Consider the following 23,527-nt stretch of genomic DNA (forward strand, 5'->3'; position numbering starts at 1 on the left):
TTTATATGGCAAACCCACCAGGCATTGCTTGCTATGGGAAATGGGGCCCGGCAGTTTGAAAGCATTGAAATGAATGCGGAAGAAGCAGAACCCCGCGTGTCTCTAGGGCTTACCATGGCTGCCTGCAAGCTGAATTCTGTTGCCCGGCCGCGTGTGATGGCTTACTCACACCAAAGTGGCAGGTACTTCAGTATAAGAGGCAAAATGTGACCTTGTACAGAAAGAACATGTGCTGTGTACTATGAATTGCCTGTTTCACTAAGAAAGAGTGTCCCCTTTGTTCTCTAAAATGTATCTTTTAAAATACTACCCTCCCTTTTTCTCCTCCCACAGGTGCAAATGTTTCAACGTGGCCCCTATCTACTCTGTCCCAGAGGCTGGTCCAGATTAGAAGGCGGAAAAAACGAAGTTGGGACGACATGTTTGCTGAGATCATGCAGTCCTCCTGCACTGACAGGGCCCAGCTGAATGCATGGAGGCAAACAATTGCGGAGTCCCAGAAAGCGTTAAATGAACACGAAGAGAGAAGGGACGCACGCAATGAGAGCAGGTAGGATGCTATTGTCAAGCTCATGAGGGAGCAAACTGACATGCTTCGCTGTATGGTGGATCTAATGCGGGAAAGGCAGCAAGACCACAGACTGCCGCTGCAGCCCCTGTATAACCGCCGTCCCTCCTCCCCAAGTTCCATAGCCTCCTCACCCAGACGCCCAAGAACATGGGGCGGGGGGGGAGAGGCTACGGGGACCCACACACTCAATCCCAGAGGATTGCACAAGCAGCAGAAAGCTGGCATATCTGAAACTTTGATTTGGTTTCTGGACTTGTCCTTCCCTCCTCCTCCACCCCCCTAACCCAGTACCCTCCCCGCCCCGGTCTACCTTCTGATTTCTCTCAATGCGTTTCAGAGTAACAGCCGTGTTAGTCTGTATTCGCAAAAAGAAAAGGTGCCACAAGTACTCCTTAGAGACTAACCAATATATTTGAGCATAAGCTTTCGTGAGCTACAGCTCATTTCATCGGATGCATTTAGTGGAAAGTATGTGTTGTGTTGTGCAACAAATAATAAAGAACAGTTTTTAAACAATTGTGACTTTATTTCCTTTCATATATATAGGGGATGGGTAACTTCAAGAGAGAAAAACACGACTGTCACACTGTACCCTGGCCAGTCATTAAACTGGCTTTCAAGGCTTCTCTCATGTGCAGCGCACCCTGATGCGCTCTTCTAATCGCCCTGTTGTCTGGCTGTGCGAAATTGGCAATCAGGCGAGTTGCCTCAACCTCCCACCCTGCCATAAACGTCTCCCCCTTACTCTCACAGATATTGTGGAGCACACAACAAGCAGCAATTACAATTGGAATATTGGTTGTGCTGAGATCTAACCGAGTCAGTAAACTGCACCAGCATGCTTTCAAATGTCCAAAGCACATTCTACCACCTTTCTGCACTTGCTCAGCCTATAGTTGAACTGCTCCTTACTACTGTCCAGGGTGCCTGTGTACAGATTCATGAGCCATGGCATTAAGGGGTAGGCTGGGTCCCCGAGGATAACTATAGGCATTTCAACATCCCCAACAGTAATTTTCTGGTCTGGGAAGTAAGTCCCTTCCTGCAGCTGTTCAAACAGACCACAGTTCCTGAAGATGCGAGAGTCACGCACCTTTCCCGACCATCCCATGTTGATGTTGGTGAAACATCCCTTGTGATCCACCAGTGCTTGCAGCACCATGGAAAAGTGCCCCTTGCGGTTTACGTATTGGCCGCCCCAGTGTTCTGGGGGCCAAGATAGGGATATGCGTTCCATCTATTGCCCCACCGCAGTTAGGGAACCCCAATGCATTAAAGCCATCCACAATGGTCTGCACATTTCCCAAAGTCATTACCCTTGATAGCAGCTGGTCAACGATTGCGTTGGCTACTTGCAGCACAGCAGCCCCCACAGTAGATTTGCCCACTCCAAAGTGATTCCCGAGTGACCGGTAGCTGTTGGGTGTTGCAAGCTTCCACAGGGCTATGGCCACTCATTTCTCAGCTGTGAGGGCTGCTCTCATTTTGGTGTCTTTGCTCTTCAGGGCAGGGGACAGCAAGTCACAAAGTTCCATGGAAGTGGCCCTATGCATACGAAAGTTTCGCAGCCACTGGGAATCATCCCATACCTGCAACACTATGCAATCCCACCAGTCTGTTGTTTCCCGGGCCCAGAATTGGTGTTCCACAGCATGAACCTGGCCCATCGCCACCATGATCTCCCAATCGCCACATGCCGTGCTTCTAGGAACGTCTGTGTCCATGTCCTCATCAGAATAGTAATCGCGCTGTCGTCGCTTCCTCACCCAGTTTTGCAGGTACTGCACATACTGCTGGATAATGCGCAAGGTATTTACTATGGTCAAAATTGCAGTGGAGATCTGAGTGGACTCCATGCTTGCCGCGCTATGGTGCCTGCAAGGGTAATCCTGGAAAAAGGACGCAAAACATAGGAGAGCAGAGTGGCAGCACAAGAGATGCTGTTTGGTTCATGATAGCTGAAAAAAGGCGGGAAATGGAGGTCTTCTGTGGCTTTCACAGAGGTGGGAGCCCAGGACAGACAACATGGAGAAGCTCGGTAGTGCAGCAAGAGCGGGAGAGCAGAGTTGGCAGCGGAAGCTGTGCTGCTCTGTTCACGATGGCCAACCAGAGTTGGCAGCGGAATTGGAAGAGATGAGGAAGAGAAAGAGTAGATACTTATCGAGGTTACATAGAAAGACGAGAGGAAATGCGAGGTGGATTCATAGTACCAGGAGAGAAACGGTGCACCATACTGCACCGTCTGCTGAAAGCAGTATGCCGTCTGCACGCCAAAAAGGCATGAAACGATTGTCTGCCGTAGCTTTCATGGAGGGAGGAGCGACTGACGACACACACCCAGAAACACCTGCGCGAATGTTTCTGCCCCATCATGCACTGGGAGCTAAACCCAGAATTCCAGTGGGCGGCGGGGACTGTGGGAACTGTGGGATAGCTACCCACAGTGCACCACTCCGACATTCGATGCTAGCCTTGGTACTGTGGATGCACTCTGCTGAATTCACGCACTTTAGTGGGGAGACACAAGACCGAATGTATAAAATAGCTTCCGAAAATTCAAATAGAATAATTTCAGAATAATTTTGTACTGTAGACGTACCCTAAGTCAAGTAACTTTAAAGCACAAAAATCATTTGGTGGAGAATGAAAATTAACAAGTAAAACATTTGTTTTTCCTCTGTGTAACATAACATGGCATTAGCTGGGCTTCAGTGAAGGACAGGAAATCCTTACTGCAAGTACCCAGCAGTTACAATGTGCTTTCTGGAAGAAATTTCATAAGACAGAAGTGTAGTTATTCAATGTGCCTCAGTTTCCCCATTAGTAAAACGCAGATGATGCTAGGTGCTCAGACACAACTGTGATGAGCCTGAATAGGTGATTCAGAGGATAGAGGCTCCTGAACTCCCAGGGCTGTGTGTGTCACACTAGAACAGGGGTCAGCAACTGATGGCACGAAAGCCAATTTTTAATGGCACGCTGCTGTCTGCCGGACCCCGGCAGACAGCAGTGTGCCATTTAAATTCCTGCCCAGCCCGGCCCGCTCTTTTCCGTCCCCCGCCCACTGCTCTCTCCTTGCAGGACAGGCAAGCTTCACCCTCCCCCAGCTTCTTCCCCCAGAGTGCTGGGTTCCTGCCCCTCCTTCTCTCCCTCCCTGCAGCCAATCCGCAGATGGCCTTGTTACGGAGGGGGAGAGGGAAAAGTGGAGCCGCAGCGCTCTCTTCTCCGGGGACCTTGGGGAAGGGGGGTGGAATCAGGGCATATCCCCTCCAGGCCCCTGCCGTGAGCCGCTCAGGGCAGGGGGCTGGGAGCACCCCCATGACCCCAGCCCACACCCCCAGCCCTCTGCCCTGACTCCTGCATCCCCTCACACACACCCCAGCCCCCTGCCCTGACCCCTGAACCCCCCACAACCCCCAGCCCTCTGCCCTGACCCCTGCACCCACCCCCCTCAAACACCCTCAGCCCTCTGCCCTGAACCCTCCTCACACACACCCAGCCCTCTGCCCTCACTCCCACACCCGCCACACACCCCAACCCCGTGCCCTGACTCCTGCACCCCTCACACAACCCCAGCCCTGACTCCGGAACCCCCCACACATACCCAGTCCCCTGGCCTGACACCTGCACCCTGCTCACACACCCCAAGCCCCCTGCCCTGAGCACCAAATGGGAGCTCCTGCACACACACACCTCACATTCCCACCTGCACCCCTCACACCAAATGGGAGCTGCCCAGGTAAGCGCTCCACACCCAAACCTCCTGCCCCAACCCTGAGCCCCCTCCCTCATTCTAGCTCCTAGCCAGACTCTGCACCCCAACCTGCTCCTTCACCCCCAGCCCTGGTCTCTGTGCACTCCCAGCATCATCTCAGTGCAGAGAGAGGAAGAGAATGGCTAGAACCAGGGAGAAGGTAGGTACCTACTCTATGTGGACAGGGCCGGGACCCCACGCCGGCAGTGGGCTAAGAGAGACCGGCAGCCGGGACTCTGGGTGGCAGGAGCCGGCAGACGGAACCCCAGCCCAGCAGCAGACTGAGTGGCAGCGGGCAGAGCCGCTCAGCCCACTGCTGGTCTGGGGTCTCGGCCGCCAGCCCCATTCAGCCCACTGCCAGCCCGGGGTTCTGGCTGCCAGCCCGGGGTTCTGGCTGCCAGCCCGGGGTTCTGGCTGCCAGCCCGGGGTTCTGGCTGCCAGCCCCTTACCAGCCGGGGTCCTGGCTGCTGACCTAGTTGAATGGAACCCCAGGCCGGCAACTGGCTGAGCAGGCTGGCGGTGTAAGATCAGCATTTTAATTTAATTTTAAATGAAGCTTCTTGAACGTTTTGAAAACCCTGTTTACATACGACAATAGTTTAGTTATATAATAAATAGAGCGAGACCTTCTAAAAAACGTTAAAATGTATTATTGGCATGTGAAACCTTAAATTAAAGTGATTAAATGAAGACTCGGCACACCACTTCTAAAAGAAAAGGAGTACTTGTGGCACCTTAGAGAGTAACCAATTTATTTGAGCATAAGCTTTCGTGATGCATCCGATGAAGTGAGCTGTAGCTCACGAAAGCTTATGCTCAAATAAATTGGTTAGTCTCTAAGGTGCCACAAGTACTCCTTTTCTTTTTGCGAATACAGACTAACACGGCTGTTACTCTGAAACCTGTCACTTCTAAAAGGTTGCTGACCCCTGCACTAGAAATAAATCCAGGCTATCTGCACAGCAGTAGATTGTGTACTACATTAACTGCCTGGAACTCAAAACCAGGTCTCTCACAGTGCCTACTCCCACCCCAGTGCAAGAAACCAGGACTAACCCTTATCTTCCACAGTACACAGCACTCCCAGCTCCTACTGGTCAGCAGAGTTGAAGACCAGTGCTGGTTGTTTTAACATTTTGGCACATTTCATTCACTTCACCCTGGCCAACATGTGAACTGAGAGCCCACTTTTGCTCTCATTTAAACCACTGTTAATTAAAAATCCATGAATTTTGGAGATTAACAATATTGTAATTGCTAATGACACACAAACCAGAATCATAGAAATGTAGGGCTGGAAGGGACCTTGAGAAGTGGCAGGACTAAGTAAACTTAGACCATCCCTGACAAGTATTTGTCCAGCCTGTTTTTAAAAATCTAGTGATGGTGATTCCACAACCTCCCCTGTAAGCTTGTTCCAGAACTTAACTGTCCTTCTAGTTATTAAGCTTTTCCTAATATCTAACCTAAATCTCCTTTGCTGAAGATTAAGCCCGTTACTTCTTGTCCTACCTTCCGTGGACATGGGGAACAATTGATCGCAGTACTTTTTCTAGCAGCCTTTAACATATTTGAAGACTTATCAGGCCCCTCCCCTCCGTCTTCTTTTCTCAAGACTAAACATGCCCGTGTTTTTTACCCTTTCCTCACAGGTCAGGTTTCCTAAACCTTTTATCATTTTTGTCATTCTTCTCTGGACTCTCTCCAATTTGTCCTCATTTTTCCTAAAGTGTGGCACCCAGAATTCGACCCAGTACTCCAGCTGAGGCCTCCCCAGTGCAGAATGGAGCAAGACAAGTACCTTCCATGTCTCATACAAAACACTCCTGTTAATACACCCCAGAATGTTATTAGCCTTTTTGGCAGGTGCATCACATTGATGACTAATTCAATTTGTGATCTACTGTAACCCCCACATTCTTTTCTGCAGTACCATCACCTAGCCACTTAGTCTCCATTTTGTAGTTGTGCATTTGATTGTTCCTTCCAAAAGAAGTAATTTGCACTTGTCTTTATTGAATTTCATCTTGTTGAATTCTGACCACTTCTTCAAATTGCCAGGGTCCTTTTGAATTCTAATCCTCTCCTCCAAAGGGCTTGAAACCCCTCCCAGCTTGGGGTCATCTGCAAATTTTATAAGCAAACGCTCCACTCCATTATCAAAGCCATTAATGTAAATACTGATGAGTGCCTAACCCTGGAATGACCCCTGTGGGATCCCATTAGATATGCCCTCCCAGTTTCACAGTGAACCACTGATTATTATTAAGTATGGTCTTTCAACCATTTGTCCACTCACCTTATAGTAATTTCATCTAGACCACGTTTCCTTAGTTTGCCTATGAGAATGCCATGCAGGACTATGTCAAAAGCCTTACTAAAATCAAGATATAGCACATCTACTGATTCCCCCACATCCACTACATCAGTAACCCTGCCAAAGAAGGAAATTAGGTTGGTTTGACATGATTTGTTCTAGACAAATCCATGCTGGCTATTCCTCATAAAAAGCAGCTACTCACTCTGTACTGTAACTGTTGTTCTTTGTGATTTGATGCAGACATGCATTCCATGTAGGTGTGTGCACTGAAGCCAAAGAACTTTGCCTAGCCTGTGGCCCTAGCCCCTCTCCTGGCTAAATAAGGGCGGTGCTTCCCCAACCCCCTTCAGTTCTTTCACACCAAATAACAAGAGTACAGACTCTGATGCAGAGGGTGGGTTGTAGAGTACAGGTCTGTATCACATCTCAACAAACTGCTGTGCAGATAAGTAACCGTTTTTAATTCTTCGAGTAGATGCAGCCATGTATTCCAGGCAGGTGACTCACAAGCAGTACTCGTGGGAGACAGAGTTCAGAGTCTATTTAACAAGGACTCCAGGAATGCCTTCCCAAAACTTGCATCTGATCTAGATGCAGCTGAAATGGCATAATGGCTTGTAAGAGTACGTACAGAGAACCAAGTGGCAGCCCTGCCAATGTCCAATATAGGAACGTCACTTAGAAATGCTATCAACATTGCTTGGCCCTTGTGAAATGAGCTTGCACCTTTTCAGGAGGCATAGTGTGAGCTATTTCGTATACTGGCATGACACAGGAAGTACCACCAGGAGATTGTCTGTCAAGAGTCTGCTTGTCCCTTCATTCAGACCGCATCTGAAACAAACAGATGAGGTGAAGAATGGAAAAGTTTAATCCCATCCAAGTAAAAAACAAAACGTCACCTGATTTCCAATGTGTGACGACGCTGCTCCTCTGGGGTGAATGCAGCTTAGGGAAGAATACGAACAGATCTATAACTTAGTTCAAATGAGACTGAGAAACCACATTAGGAAAAAACTTAGGGTACAATCACAGGTCACTTTATCTTCGGAAAATTGTGTGTAAGCAGGCTCTGCCATCAAAGCTTGCAACTCTCTCCTTGCAGATGTTATTGCTTCAAGAAAAGTGATTTTTTGACACAGAAAGGAGAAAGAAGTTGCCAGAGGCTCAAATGGAAGTCCCAAAAGAACCACTAAGAGAGCATTAAGATCCCACAAAGGAATTAGTTCTTTACCTGGTGCGTGGAGATGAGTGACACTTTTTCAAGAACCTCAACACCATGGAGTTTGAAAACAACAACTTCCGAAGGATGGATGGATGGATGTGTTAGGATATAGATATTCAGGCCTGCCTGCAAAGGCCTATACTTTAAGAATTTAGGGGTATTCTTATCACTTGGCTAGTTCTAGAGGTATAAAAGAAAGAATCAAAATCACTGTCTGCTGGTGTAAGGGCCTTCTCTTACTGTGACAGTGTGAGGCCCTGTTCTCAGGCTAAGGCCTTTGGTTAAGCAGCAGAGGCAGCCATAAGCTAGGAAGCGAACAGTCAATCCTCACATTCCAAACTAGTCACATTGAAATAAGGTGCTATTGGGCTGTCAGGCACTATCAGGACAGGATTGTATCCTATCACCTCCAGAGAAAGGGAAGTGCCTAGAAAATGTAAAAGGAAACTTAGTTTGATAGCAACCCGTCTGGCAAGAACTCACTTATCAATAGCTGGGATGTGAAATCCTCACTTCTGTATTGTTTTGTCATTATAGTTCCCACTTTGCTATTGTTTGTCTGTATAATCTCTGTCTGGTTCTGTGATTGTTTCTGTCTGCTGTAGAATTAATTTTGCTGGGTGTAAACTAATTAAGGTGGTGGGATATAATTGGTTAGCTAATCATGTTACAATATGTTAGGATTGGTTAGTTAAATTTCAGTAGAATGATTGGTTAAGGTATAGCTAAGAATAATACTATATAAATTAGGGGCAAACAGGAAGTAAGTTGGGATTCGAAAATAAGGAAAAAGGAACTTGTATTTAAGTTTGCTGGAAGTTCACCCCAATAAACATTGAATTCTTTGCACCTTCGGACTTCGGGTATTGTTGCTCTCTGTTCATGTGAGAAGGACCAGGGAAGTGGGAGAGTGAAGGAATAAGCTCTCTAACAGGATGGAATGCTGAAATTGCTGCCAGAGACACTTTCAAAGAACTAAGTCCAAGACCAGAAGACTGAAGGTGTAACAACAGGTCCTGGACACAAGCCATCATTGACTGAACTCCTCAGGTTAACAACCACACTGAAATCCACTTCGACTTGGCCAAATAGGCCACTTTGGTGGAGGGCTTTCTACTACTAAACTTGTTGGACCATCTGCGAACATCCTTCCTCCTTCTCATCTAGTTGCAGCATCCATGCTGTGGGATGAGCTGAGTGCTGGATGCAAAACCTGACCATGATGCTGAGTCAGGATATCAAGATGAAATGGAAAGGATATGGGAAGCCGTAACAATAATGCGAGGAGGTTGGAGAAACAACACTGTCTTGGCCATGCTGGAGCAATAAAAATAAGCTTGGCAGTGTCCAATTTCAGCTTGAGAATGGCCTGCGAGATGACTGGAATTGAAGGGAAACCACACAGGGATGACAATTCCCAGCTCAGGCAGAAAGGTCAAGGAGCCTGGACAGAAACCCCCTCATGGGCAAAACAGCTGGCATTTCTTGTTGTCTTTCATAGAGAACAGGGCGACAGTTGGGATGCCCTAAAATGCAAAGATTGACCATAGAACTCTGGGCTTTAGGGACCATTTTCTGTTGAGATGATCTGTCAGATGATTCTGGATCCCACGAAAGTGATTGGCCACAGGGGTAAAGTTTTCCCTGATGCAAAACTGTCAGAGCCTGATCGCCTCTTGACACATCATGTTGGAGTGTGCTCCCCCATGTCTGTTCACAAACAGTAATACATTGTGGTGGTATTGTTGGTAAGGATGTGCACTGCTGAGTCCCTGATGTGATCTTGAAGTACCTGACAGCCATTGTAGGTGGCATGAAGCTCCAGGACATTGATATGCAGAGAAGCTTCCTCCTCCGACCACAGTCCTTGAACTTTCAGCGACCCCAGATGTGCTCCCCAATCTATTAAGGAGGCAACAATGACAAGAGGCCTGGTTGGTGAGGACAGAGAGAAAGGAACACCCTGGCACACTTTGTCCTGAACCATACACCAGTGGTTCTCAACCAGGGGACTGGGGTGGTTTCAGGAGGTCACCCAAGCAGGGTCAGTGTTAGACTCGCTGGGACCCAGGGCAGAAAGCCAAAGCCCCACCGCATGGGGCTGAAGTCCATGCCCTGAGCCCCACCACCTGGGGATGATGCCAAAGAAATTGAGCAACTTAGCTTTGCGGGGGCCCCTGTGGCATAAGGCCCCAGGCAGTTGCCCTGCTTGCTACCCCCTAATGCCGGCCCGGGCTTTTATATGGAGAAAACCAGTTATTGTGGCACAGGTGGGCCGTGGAGTTTTTATAGCACGTTGCGGAGGACTCAGAAAGAAAAAGGTTGAGAACCCCTGCCATACACCACCGTAAAGAGTCCAGGATTGGCAGAGGAAGTTGAACCAGTCTGTCCAAGAGATGATCGTTTGGATGATACACCAACTTCAGCCACATCTAAAAAGGATGAAGGCACAACCTGGCATATTGGACTACCTATGTGCATGCAGCATATGGCCTAGAAACCTCAGGCATACTCAAGCTGTGGTTGAGGGTTGAGACTGCAATTCCAGACAAAGATGGTGAATCATGTGGAACCAGTCAGTTGGTAGAAACAGTCTCAAACTCAGAGTCTAGCGGGACCCCAAAGAACTCAATTCTTTTAAAGTTTGAACCAATGCTGACTTCCCACTGTTTAGGATGAGACCTAGATGACCAAGTAAGCATAGCATGAACTGAAGGAGACAGGATTTCGTCTCTGGACTTGCCCTTCAGTATCAAATCATACAGATACAAGAAGCTAGAAACTCCCCTCTTCCTGAGGTACACTGTCACCACAATCATGCACTTGGTAAAAACCCAGAAAGCAGAAGACAGATGAAAGGAAGCACGGTGTACTGATAGTGCTGGTCTACCATGACAAACCTGAGAAACCTCCTGTGGCTCGAAAGAATTGCTACATGGAAATAAACATCCTGAAGGTCCGGGGCAGCAAGCCAGTCATTGTGATTTAACATAGGGAGAATGATTGCAAGGGTGACCATACAGAATCTCACAAATCTTACATTCTATCAGACAACAACAAAGAGGAGGACAACCCCAATCTGGATATCGAGGAGTTCCGAAGATTCTGCAGTGAGAACAGAGAGCCAGCCCCAATGGGGCGAACAAACAATTGGACTCATCCGAAGCCCAACACGGGGGCCAGCATTGCTGCTGAAGAGGAATGGGGAATCGACGGTATTGAGCAAGACACACTCCCACTCAGTACTGGGAGAGGCACCAGTACCAAGGCCCAGGTGGTACCAAACTCGACAATGGGACTTCCTAAAAGTGCAATGACGGTGTCAAAGGACACACCAGCAGTGAGGGGGCCTTTGACACTGGGCCCAGCATCAGCCTCAACTCCACAGTTTGGGACATGGGCAATGCATGCTGCCGTGCTAACGAACCCAGCACCTTTGCAACATTGCCAGAATGTGCCGAAGACATAATGGAGGACAAAGTGGTAGAAGCTATGGCACTTGAAAACTCCTGAAGTAGTGAAGAGTTAGGGACTGAGCGGCAAAGCAGGTCTGATGTCTGCTGATATGCCACTGGTGTGGAGACAGTTAACACTGGTGCCAACATCATCAGTACCAGATTCAACAGACACCCCGTGGCTGGAACCAGGGAGTCAACAGTACCGGCTCTCGCTGATCTCAGTGCAGTACCAAGGACTGGTTAGACGACCTGCTCCATCCCACATGCCGGAAGGAGTGTGATGCTGGTCAGCACTCCTCTTAGAAGCAGCAGAACAGTCTCCCGAGCCTGAAATGGTTCCGATTAGTCTTATCAGATGTCTTTCTTGTTGCAATGAAGGAATAACAACTCCTCTTTCTCTTAGAGGAAACACCAGAGTCCAAACATGGAAAGGCATTGTTTGCTGGTTCTGAAGGCAACTACCGACAAGACAAGGGCCTGGGTGCTGAAGCGATCTGATGGTCTGCTCCAGAAGGTGCTGCTTTGGCTGTAAGTCTCTTGCTACCTGAATCCTCTTTTTGAATGATTTACAGATGGAGTACCATTCCTCAGTGTGTCCCTCACCGAGATACAACAAGCATCTCATGTGGGGATCACTATTAAGGAGATGGACAATGCTTGAACCTGGTGAGGGCAACACACAGGGTAACTAACTACTCTAATGCTTTACTAACACTAAACAAAATCTAAAGGACTAATAACTACTATTCTAGAAGAAAAACTCAGAAAAACTGACACTGAAAATGTAAGGTGAAACACCACACATAGCTCTGACTCTAGCCACGGGTGCAGAGAAGGAACTGAGGTGGGCTGGGGCAGTGCCACCCTTATCTAGCCAGGGTAGATGCTAGGACCACAGGGCACAAGCACCGTCCCTGCAGGTACTGCTAGGCAATGTTCTCCGGCTTCAGTGCACTGATGCATGCACATGCCTACACGGAAAACAAGGCCACATCTACTCGAAGAACTACCCTATTATCCTCCAGATGCTTACAAATTGATTGTTTAATAATTTGGTTCCAGTATCTTTCCAGGTATCAAAGTTAGGTTGACTGGTCTATAAGACCTTGGGTACTCTTTGTTCCCCTTTTTAAAAAGAGATACAATATTTGCCCTTCTCCAGTCTTCTGGGACTTCACCTGTCCTCCAAGAGTTCTCAAAGATAATTGTTAATAGTTCCAAGATTGCTTCATCTAGTTCCTTAAGCACCCTAGGATCAATTTCAGCAGGACCTTCCAACTTGAATACATCAAATTTATCTAACTAGTCTTCAACCTGTTCTTTTCCTATTTTGGCTAACATTCCTTCTCCTTCCCCCTTGTTAATATTAATTGTGTTGAGTATCTGATCACCATTATTGTTTTAGTGAAGACTGAACCAAATTAGGCATTAAATACCTCAGTTTTCTTGATGTCATAAGTCATTAGTGTTACTTCCCCACTAAATAGTGAGCCTACACTTTCCTTTGTCTTTCTCTTGCTCCCAATGTGTTCAAAAAACTCCTTGTTGCCTTTTATGTCCCTTGCTGGGTGTAACTCAAAGGCTAAATGCCTTCGCCTTTCTGTTTTGTGCCGACATGCTCATGCCATTCTTTTATACTTCTCCATTTTGTCCATTTGCAATTTGTCCATATTTCCACTTTTTGTAGAATTCATTTTTGATTTTCAGGTCATTAAAGAACTCCTGATAGAGCCAAATTGACCTCTTACTATTCTTATCTTTCCCTTGCATCGGGATAGTTTGCTGATGTGAATTAGGTATGGTTTCATAGGACCCCTGCCTCATTCAGTGAATACTGTTCAAGCTGTACAATGACTGAAGCAAGAGTCCTGCAGAACCAGTTGTAGGTGACGGTGCACTTAGAAATGATTTACACATACACTCAGGGAACAACTATCAAGATTTCATGAGCAACCTTAACATTGTATTTCCTGTCTTGAGCTCTTCAGTCTGCAGCCTTAGCATGCAACAAAGTTTTGTTTTGTTTTATTAAATAGAATTCCCTAGATTTTGTTAAAAGAAAAACAAAACACTTAATTACACGGAACTATTTGCAGACAACACTAGTACATTGTCAACCACACAGGATGAGCAGCCAACAAGCCAAAGGTTCCTGTGGATCGTATAGACACTTCACTTGAAGCATAGCTCTTGCAAAGCCTTGTATCATCCTTTGAATTCGTGTGTGTCCATGGTGAACTAGTCCCTGGCCATACATATGAAAACAGTCTCTGCCCTACAGAGTTTACAATCTAAGAAGACAGGTAATGTACAAAGGCTGGAAGGATGGGGGAGCAGGCTAAAAGATACAGTCAAACTACACACAATGTGTATGTTATATACTTTTAAAAATACTATCCCCTCACCAATGGCGCCTCAAATATTATTTGGCCAATTTCTTCACAGGAATGTCTTCATAAGGTCCCAGAAGTGGATCATAAGGAGGCCCTTAAATGTTTCAGAAAGTTTGTAACCAACTGAAAAATAACGCTTTAGAATGGAAACACTAAATCAACCTTAGCTATGAAGCCTTATTTTCACTAGGCAACAAGGCAGAATTTTATCCATTGTTTGCTAACACATGATAAAATCTTAGTGCAGAAAGGGCAAGTGATAGCAAGTAGAGGTAAACCCTACCTAGTGCTTACCTCGCCCTGCTAATATGTGAAAACTACAAATTACCCTGTTCACACTGGGATTTTACCATATTAACGAATATGTAGTAAAAACACCTTTTTTCCTAACATAGACACACCATCAGTGTCACCATGTACTGTACTTATAGTGAAGTAGAGTCCATTGTTCCTTAAAGGCTTCAGTAACTTACCCCAAACATCTGTCGGAGGTCTGGATCCCGGAAACGGAAGGGAATGTTAGAGACATGAAGCCGCTTTGGAGTGGACTTGCTCTCAGTATTCTCACTGCTTTGTGTCTGTGACTGCTGTCCATCTGTCTGTGCCCCTCCTTCTGTTTGCTGAAATCAAACAGTGACAAAAAGAGAAGTGAAGAGAAATCATACCAATTCCAACCAACCCTTATGAGGTAGTCTCTGCCTATGTATTTACACTACACTTGTAACCGTGACACAGTAAGTTTGATAATCCCAGCAAACAACTGATCTTTTATTTCTCCCTCCTTTCCATGAGCAAATAGTAAGAGGATCTTAGACTTCTTTCTCTCCCCTTCTCCACCAATATAATATTTTAGCTTAGTAGTGTTTTGTTTTGTTTTTTTAAAGTAGTTTCTCCTCTGTTTCCCTTGGCTTTTCTTCCCCCTTGTTACCATGGGAAAGCTACAGTGAAGAGGTGGGGTCTTCTTTTTTGTCCTGATGCTGGCAAGTAATATTATTATTCTAATCTCTTATAGCAGCATGTTGATGCAATAATCAAAATCCCATGACTGAGGTGCAGCTTTCCAACAGACTGATGTCAGCACTGCACCCCCAGGCAAAACTGCATCTGTTCTGCTGTGTTCCATTCAGAGAAGTACCACCTCTAAATATGACCTATACTAAAATGGTTCAGCCCACAGGCAATGGCTATGCATTCTTATGTTTAATTTATTTTACTTAATTTAAAATCTACTTTAATTTCTTGAATAAATAAATATCACCATTTTTAGGTTCTACTAAAACTCAAAGAGCCACACTCCTTTTTTGGCTTTGCAGTCAAAATATACGTGCTGCCCCAAATGTGTTTTGCATCATAGATGAGATTGAGGCACAAATGAAGATGTCTTGGTAGGAGGTTTTAACATTGAAATTGAAATAGCCAGATTTATTTAATCTCCATTTGAATCTCTCCTCCAGGAGACTCCACAAGCTGTGTCATGACTTTGTTAACCCCAGCATGGGGGAACCCATCCCTTACTCTGAGACATGAAAAATGTACTCACTGACTCACGCTTGCCAGCAGAACAGCGAAATTGATAATAATCTGATCAGTTTTATTGCTGTGTCCCTTTCCAGCAGCTGTGAATGGTATGCCAGGATAATCACCAGAGCGCTTATTCACCCCTTCTTTTGTCACCTGTCTCAGATGAAGGTTTAATGCTTTGGCTGGATGTCTAGTAAATTTCTTAAGCCCAGCTTCACTCTCTCTCACATGGTGTGGGCTTACGTCACCCCTTCACCCACAGCAATAGTTAAAACCTATTGCATGGGAACTCAAAGGGCTAGCAAAGACTCTATTCAGCCTGTTTTAAACACTTGCAATGACATATCCAGGCCCTAACAGCTTAAAACAATCAAGTGTTTTACTGATGCTGGACATCCATTTGGTCTATCAAATGTGCAAAGAAATTCTCCCAGGGGACTTAACCAAAGACTGTGCTCCTCCACCGCTGGCTGGACTTACCCAGAGCGTCCTGCACATTATGCAGCAAAGCCTTGAGAGCCTCCCAGGGTATATCTACACAGCAAAGAAAAACCCATGGCTGGCCCACGCCAGCTGACTTGGGTTTATGGGGCTCAGGCTGTGGGGCTCTTTCATTGGTGTGTAGACTTCCAGGCTTGGGCCTAGAACCCTGGAACCCTGAAAGGTGGGAGGATCCCAGAGCCTGGGCCCAGAAGCCTACACAGAAATGAAACATCCCCGCAGCCCCAGTCGGCTGGTATGGGCCAGCCATGGCTGCTTCTTTGCTGGGTAGACGTAGTCCCAAAGACCTGAAAAGGGGCATCTCTCCATTGCTATACAAAATGAGCAACAGTAGCACTGAAATTCTCTCAGCCAGAAGTCTCTCCCTCTCGGACACACATACGAGTTTTACGGGACTGACAATAGCATGTTAACAGTGAACACTGTGGCTGCGGCATGCTGATCAAAGCAACAGCAGCTTTCCATTTCACTTCACTTAAGCAATGCAGGCAGTACAAATGAATGTGATCCATTTGGTATAAACTAGCCGTGATGGGGAGAGTGGAATGGCATGGCTATGCAAGCATCTCTGTTCACAAGTTGCAGTGAAGGGGACAGCAGAGCGACATGAGCCCACCACAGACTGGACAAAGTACACCGTTTACAATCAGCCATGGTTTACCCACCCCCAAATATCAGATAGACAACATCCTGACAGATATCATATCTAAAATGTACCACTTCCAGATGCCTTTCCCTTCCCTCACCCCATGACAAAATGCATCTCGAAACACGTGTGGTGCACCCTAGGGGAAGAATCAATGCAGTCAGCTTGTGATTAAATCACACCATGCTATTTGGCAGTTTTATTTTTATGACTCCATCAGAGTCCTCTGCTCCCCGGGGCAAATCTGTCCAAGGAAAAGGACAGAATACATGGCAGCTCATCCATCACCAGTGCAAACAGTGCCTAGAGATTAGCATTCCAACACCACCCCCAGAAATCATTAACTCCCCCAGTGCTACTGAGTTTCGAAGGGAATCTCTCTTCAGTCAGGTTTTATGCATACTCTGGAGTCCCACTAATGTAAATTTCCAAGCCCTGTGCTTCCTGCAACAGATGGTAAAAGTTGCAGGTAGACACATGCCCCACCAGATAGGCATGCACCCTCTGTCCATCCCTCCCAAGCATGACAAGTGTAGACTCTACAAAGTGAGGTATGTCAGCACAAGTTTAAGGACTCTGAACAGTTTCTGATGTAATCTGCCAAGGAATAGGTCTATTTCTTCAATAGGCATGGAAACCATGAGGCTGTGAACTAGTGGACCGAGGAGAATATAAACACTCAGAGGCAGGAACTCATGTCTTACTAAGCCTGTACTATGCCATACAGCGGCCTGTTCAGAAATCCCTCACAGCTGTGCCTGCATATGGCAGCGTGCTGCTGCCATACAAGAGACAATATTTACAGCATGCTAGCTTTGTACAGTGAGATAAGGCTTCAAACAGGGAAGACAAGAGGTCTTCTGTCAAACCTCACCTCGACTATGATAAGACTCCCAAGCTCAGAGACAGGTAACACCAATGTGGAAGGGTACATTCTTCTACATGAATTCAACAGTTTCCTGCTAATGTCAGATATGTTCCCTCTCTGAAAGTTATAAACTACACTTGCAAGGGGATGGGTTCATCAATCTAATGGTTCTTTCCCATTTCTAACATCTGTGACCCTAAAGTGAGGTTCAGTCTTTCAGCCAGCATCGGACTGGCTGGATACATTTGTGTATTGCCATATATTCAGCCACAAATACAAATGGAAGAAATGGCTTCCTAAGGTCTTGTTTTTCTTTTTTTGGTCATTCCTTGACTTAATTCATCAGGAGATGAAAGGGAAAGACCTGGAGCTTGTTTAGAGGCAGCATTTAATAGAGACTCATGGCAGAAAGTTACCCTGAGTCACATAATAAAAAACACTCTTCACAAACCAACTCTCTCCTCCCTGCACTAACTCTCACTTACTTCATTCTAGACTGATAGCAACATCTGACAGTGGGAAACTGCACTTCTCCCTCCTCAAGTCCGAGATACGTACTACAACCTGTTGTCAGTTCAGAACAGTGGGGTGCAGAGTCTCTTCATGTTCCTTAAATCTCAACTGCCAGCAAGGAGGCAGTAACAAGGAGACTTACGCTGTTGCAGAAATTCTGGAATTTAAAATGCTTTTAGTCCCATCCTACACTCTCACATTAGTCTGTGTAATTTACATTGATGGTAATTAGAGTGAGAAGGTGGTGACCCTTTTTTGACTCTTCAGGTCTGAGCTCTGTGTAAGCTTGACTCTCTCACCAACAAAAGTTGGTCCAATAAAAAAATATTATCTCACTCACCTTGTCTCTCTAATATTCTGGGACCACCACAGGTACAACAACACTGCATACATTGATGGTAAAGTCACCTGGCACTATGCTTATGGTCCCAAACTGTTCTGAAGCAGCCAGTTCCACAGACTGCATGCCCAAGTTAGGGTCTCAGTTAAGATTTCGGCGAAGCAGGGGATCTATACTGCTTGAGCCAACAGTGAATATTTATCTGACTGGGTGAGCAGACATAGGGTGGACAGACAAAGTGAGACTGACAACAGTCTACAAAATCCACCTGCTGAAGTGAAAACACGGATTGACAGAGCCAGAAGAGTACCCAGAAGTCACCTACTACAGGACAGGCCCAACAAAGAAAATAACAGAACACCACTAGCTGTCACCTTCAGCCCCCAAATAAAACCTCTCCAGCGCATCATCAAAGAGCTACAACCTATCCTGAAAAATGATCCCTCACTCTCACAGATCTTGGGAGACAGACCCAGTCCTCGCTTACAGACAGCCCCCCAACCGGAAGCAAATACTCTCCAGCAACCACACACTATACAACAAAAACACTAACCCAGGAACCTATCCTTGCAACAAAGCCTGATGCTAACTCTGTCCACATATTTATTCAAGTGACACCATCATAGGACCTAATCCCATTAGCCACGCCATCAGGTGCTCGTTCACCCGCACATCTACCAATGTGATATATGCCATCATGTGCCAGCAATGCCCCTCTGCCATGTACATTGGCCAAAGCGGACAGTCTCTCCACAAAAGAATAAATGGACAAAAATCTGACATGAGGAATCATAACATTCAAAAACCAGTAGGAGAACACTTCAACCTCTCTGGCCACTCAGTAAAAGATTTAAGGGTGGCAATTTTGCAACAGAAAAGCTTCAAAAACAGACTAACGAGAAACTGCTAAGCTTGAATTAATATGCAAACTAGATACCATTAACTTGGGTTTGAATAGAGACTGGGAGTGGCTGGGTCATTACACATATTGAATCTATTTCCCTATGTTAAGTATCCTCCTCACATCGTCTTGTTAACTGTCTAAATGGGCCATCTTGATTATCACTACAAAAAATTTTCTCTCCTGCTGATAATAGCTCATCTTAATTAATTAGCCTCTTACAGTTTGTATGGCAACTTCCACCTTTTCTGTATGTGTATCTATCTATATCTATCTATCTTCTTACTATATATTCCTATATATATATGCATCCGATGAAGTGGGGTGTAGCCCACGAAAGGTTATGCTCTAATATATTTGTTAGTCTCTAAGGTGCCACAAGTACTCCTGTTCTTTTGACAACAGCAAAGAGATCAGCCAGCACAGAAACTATAAATACGAAGTACAGTTTGTTTCTCTCCCTCGCTTGCTTCTTCAGATGCAAGTTATGGAAAATTAAAACGTTTGGAAATAGAAGATCCAGAATGCTGTGTAGCCCAAGAACAAGGGTAGACTGTGGGTACAGTCTATTTACAAAACAGACAGAAAAATGTAAACTATTAATGCCTGTATTCAGAGGGGAACTAGATTGGCTTATGAGCTTTGGAGTTGAGCTATAGCATTTTTTGACTCCACTAGTTATAGTCTGGCCACAGATCAGGAAACAGCTTGCGGAATGACTGAAGGCGGTAACTGAAATTCACTACTATTTGATGGCTATGTGCCTACAGAAATGGAAAGTTGCTTGTTGAGGTTTTTGTGGGGTGGGGTGAGGATGGAGGGGTTTCAGTCCAGCTTCCAATAGGTTCACATCACAAAAGCTACCATCATAACAGACACCCTAGGAAGCAGTTTAAGTAGAGGTACGGGTTAAGGACTTAAAAGGGCCATGGACACTGAATCCCCCTCACTCCTATAGTTTGTTCCTCCGAGTTAAGGTTGAATACACAGTCATGGGCAGTGGATGTGGGAACTTGAATGGTCATTGCCCATGCTGTACCTGTTCTGAAGACAGAGGACTTCCAGTGCCAATTGGCACTTTTCAACAGCACTAAATTTCATTTTTAAAATTAACAAATCCATTTCCATTTGTATTCTTTACCTTAAAAATAGGGAGCCCAATTTCCAGAGATGGCAATATGGATGTCTAAATGCAACTCAGAACATGCTAGGAATATAATAAGAAAGGAATTATTTTGGGAAATTCTGTGGCCTGTGTTATACCGGAGGCCAGACCAGCTGATTACAAAGGGTCCTTTCTGGCCTTGGAATCTCTGAATGTATTAAATGTTTTTCTATGCAACGATGACATGCAGCGTCCAGACAGGATTGTTTTGATGGCCACCAAGCCAGAACCTTCATGAAAGTCTCTTGGGACCAAATGCATCTTTTATCAAATAGGGAGGTTTTGGCACACAAGCCAGAGAAGGTGGTGGCGAACAGCTGCCATGCTTAGACATTAAACAGTGGTTTGTAAGTGTGGAAAACTGAACTAATCTGTTTCATGGTCAGACCATGCTCTCAAATTCAAAATTTCATATTTAGTTGCCCAATGGTTTCCAAACTGTGGACCATGGAGTGGTCCACAGAGAGCTGTTCGGTCACATAGTGATGGCTTCTCCTCCACCTGTTAAACTGCATTAAGAGACACCTAAAAGTAAACATTACATACTTCCTTAATATTAAATTTCCTAGGTACACATTTGCTGTAGTTACCATAGGGATTTTCCATTATTATTTGAGGGAGAGGGGGCAATCTATACAACAGCAAATCAGAGAGGAGACATCCCTGGGACAATCCTTCTGTTAAGATGCAGTTCATGCTATAAAAAAAAAGTTTGGGAACACCCTGTCCTAGGAAAACCTTGCACATTTAAAAACATATGTTGCATATATGTTGCATTTAGATGCATATAATACACCCAGAAATTTGAAAGTGTAGTCCCTATCTCACCATTCACACTGACTAGGGTACATGGATCCCACTGTGAATGTGATTCCTCATTCGCCAATAAAAAAAGGACATCTGTATTCCTTTGGAGGATGTGCTGCATTTACTAAATGTGTTTAAGTGACAGTACGTCAGAGACTTATCTCAGACACTGCTCTCTGCAATGAGATTTTGTATTGTACAGGTTCATGATATAATGCAAAAGGCAAGCTCTCAACACCTGCCATTTATGAGGCTGCATCAGGAACATTCATATAAAGTGATTTACATATGTCTATGTCTGTACAGCTATACCTCTAGATATAGAGTTTTACACACAGACACACACACACACACCCACACACCTTCTTCCCACTATTCAGCTGGCTTCTTTCATCAGTTTTATTCACCTTATAGGGAAATCCTCTTGTTTTCTACTGTCAAGAAAGCCATTTTAGTTCACTAGATGGTCAATCATTCCTCTAAATAAGTCTCTCCACCTTGGGCTGTCTCAGATTGAGAGTCCTCAGGTTGTTTTATGTCTACCTCTGTAAACTGATAAAAACTCAAGAGTCATACCACTGACAAACTGAGATGCAAGGTATCAGTCAGGGAAAAAGACTTCTGCTGCAGGTTGTTTTGCTAAGCCACGTTTGAACTGATGTCCCTGTCAATTTTTGATCCAGCTCTCTCAACTCTGCTTTGGGCATAGTTTGGGAAGAAAGGCCAGATGCTTTGGAAATAGACTCATAACCCCAAGTACCGGGCAAGAAACACAGCCCAGCACATGAGGTCTGATCCTCAATAAGTGAGGGGCCAATACCACAAATTAAACTCAAGCATAATATGAGCAATTAATGTGCAAGTTCCTCCATCCACAGTTCTATTTCTGTGCTTCTCAATCCTGACCTATAGCCATAAATGTTATTTAAGTCCCAGGTTTCTCCTTAGCTGACAAAACAATCATGCCAGAATGTGCGTTGTTTTTATAACGTAGAGCAGGAGTAGTCAATAGGAAGACCACCGGCCAAACCCGAACCACCAGACACTTTTAAAAGAACCCCAAAATATTTTTAGTTTACTTATTCTTTTCTCTGGAGTCCGGACCTTGACTATACCCGGACCAAGAAATCTGGACCTTGACAAAAAATAACTGATTACCCCGATGTAGAGAAATGTCCAGTCTGGAGCGGACCTTGACTCATGAAGTTTATTTCATTTGCAACCAGAGCTGACATTTGAACTCAGGTGTCCAGACTGTGTTAAATTAACTCACTTTGCCACTGTCAGCATCCTTACATCAGCCTGTCTGGCTTGTGTGCCAGAGCCTGACTAGCTCATAAGAGAAGAAACTGGATGAACTCATTACACTGTCGCACAGGCTTGTTATCAGTCAGATGTAACCCACCCAAAACCAATTCAGAAATGACACCCTGTCTTCTCAATTTAACATTTCTGCAAAAACCTCAGCATCTGCCAGGCTGAAAAGCAGGAATTCTAAGCTCTTCCTCCCATCCCCTTTTTGCTAACTGACTGTGTACTGCACCAAATGGACATCAGCATAAACTCTGATCTTAAAAGTAGGGAAAGGTCTCTTTTCTCTGGTTAAAGGAATTCCTGAAATGCCCCTGGGATTCCAGGCTTAAGATCACAACAGCAGGGGAATCTGCAGGCCTGTTGGGTTTGGGATCTCACTTGCACACACGTGAGGGCAGCTGCTCTTGTCGACTGCTGTAGCAAGAGGAGAGCATTAGAGGCCCAAAGACAACTTTACACAGTATTAGGTTAGTAGAGTCCCATGGGCCAGAAGACAGGATTAGAAAGAGGGAGAACCTGTGTGTGACAAATGAGTGCACACATGCAACATACACACACAAGTATGTATGTAATAACTGGCACATGTGATGGACAGTGCCTGTGAGTTAAGGGTGTATTCGGAAAGGTAGTATCATCTACCTGGTGTGTTGTATTCTAACACCCACCTTCGGCCTGAGTAACTAAGCCTCCTACTTACAACACAATACAGTGAGTTTTCCTTGGTTCCCACATGACTGCTCAGTGTGCTGAATAAAGAGTAAAGCTAAAAGCAAATATACCCCAAGGCCTATATTCCATGGAATCAAAAGAGCTTCATACACTAAGATTCCACTAGAGGGATAGAAAGGGATAAGTGCAGAAAGATTCAAGGCCCAAAGCATGTAAGACAGGCTAGGAAAGCCCTCAGCTACTTTGTTCACTCCCTTTGGATTTCCATGAAACACACACAGTGGCTTACCACCAACTGGAATCCCTTCAGGTTAAATAATCCTGGCCAAAACTGCCACCACTAATGTGTTCATGTGTTTTCTTGAAGGAATTTACCTTTACCCGTTCCTGGCCTGCTCCAGTTCTGTGCACTCTACTACTTCACAGTGTTCACTTGCACACCTTTAACTATGTTAAATAGTTAGAGCAAACATGCCTACTGTTCCCAGTAGTTGGTAGAAAAGTTACATGCTAGCCAACCTATTATCTAACCTCTCCACAGACTCCTGACAACAATTCTCC

At 45.4% G+C, this 23,527-nt stretch overlaps 1 protein-coding gene across 17 annotated transcripts in view; it reads right to left on the minus strand.

The window, feature by feature from the left end:
• The window catches only part of RBFOX2 (RNA binding fox-1 homolog 2), a 251,988-nt gene that overhangs the window by 51,970 nt on the left and 176,491 nt on the right, over positions 1-23,527 (minus strand). For all 17 annotated transcript variants that reach the window (XM_075123556.1, XM_075123530.1, XM_048832917.2 and 14 more), the window contains one exon: positions 14,195-14,341. In XM_075123556.1, the coding sequence (XP_074979657.1) occupies positions 14,195-14,341 (147 nt within the window). The remainder of the gene's footprint in view (positions 1-14,194; positions 14,342-23,527) is intronic.

This window comes from Caretta caretta, chromosome 1 (genome assembly GCF_965140235.1).
Source record: "Caretta caretta isolate rCarCar2 chromosome 1, rCarCar1.hap1, whole genome shotgun sequence".
Taxonomy (NCBI): Eukaryota; Metazoa; Chordata; order Testudines; family Cheloniidae; genus Caretta; species Caretta caretta.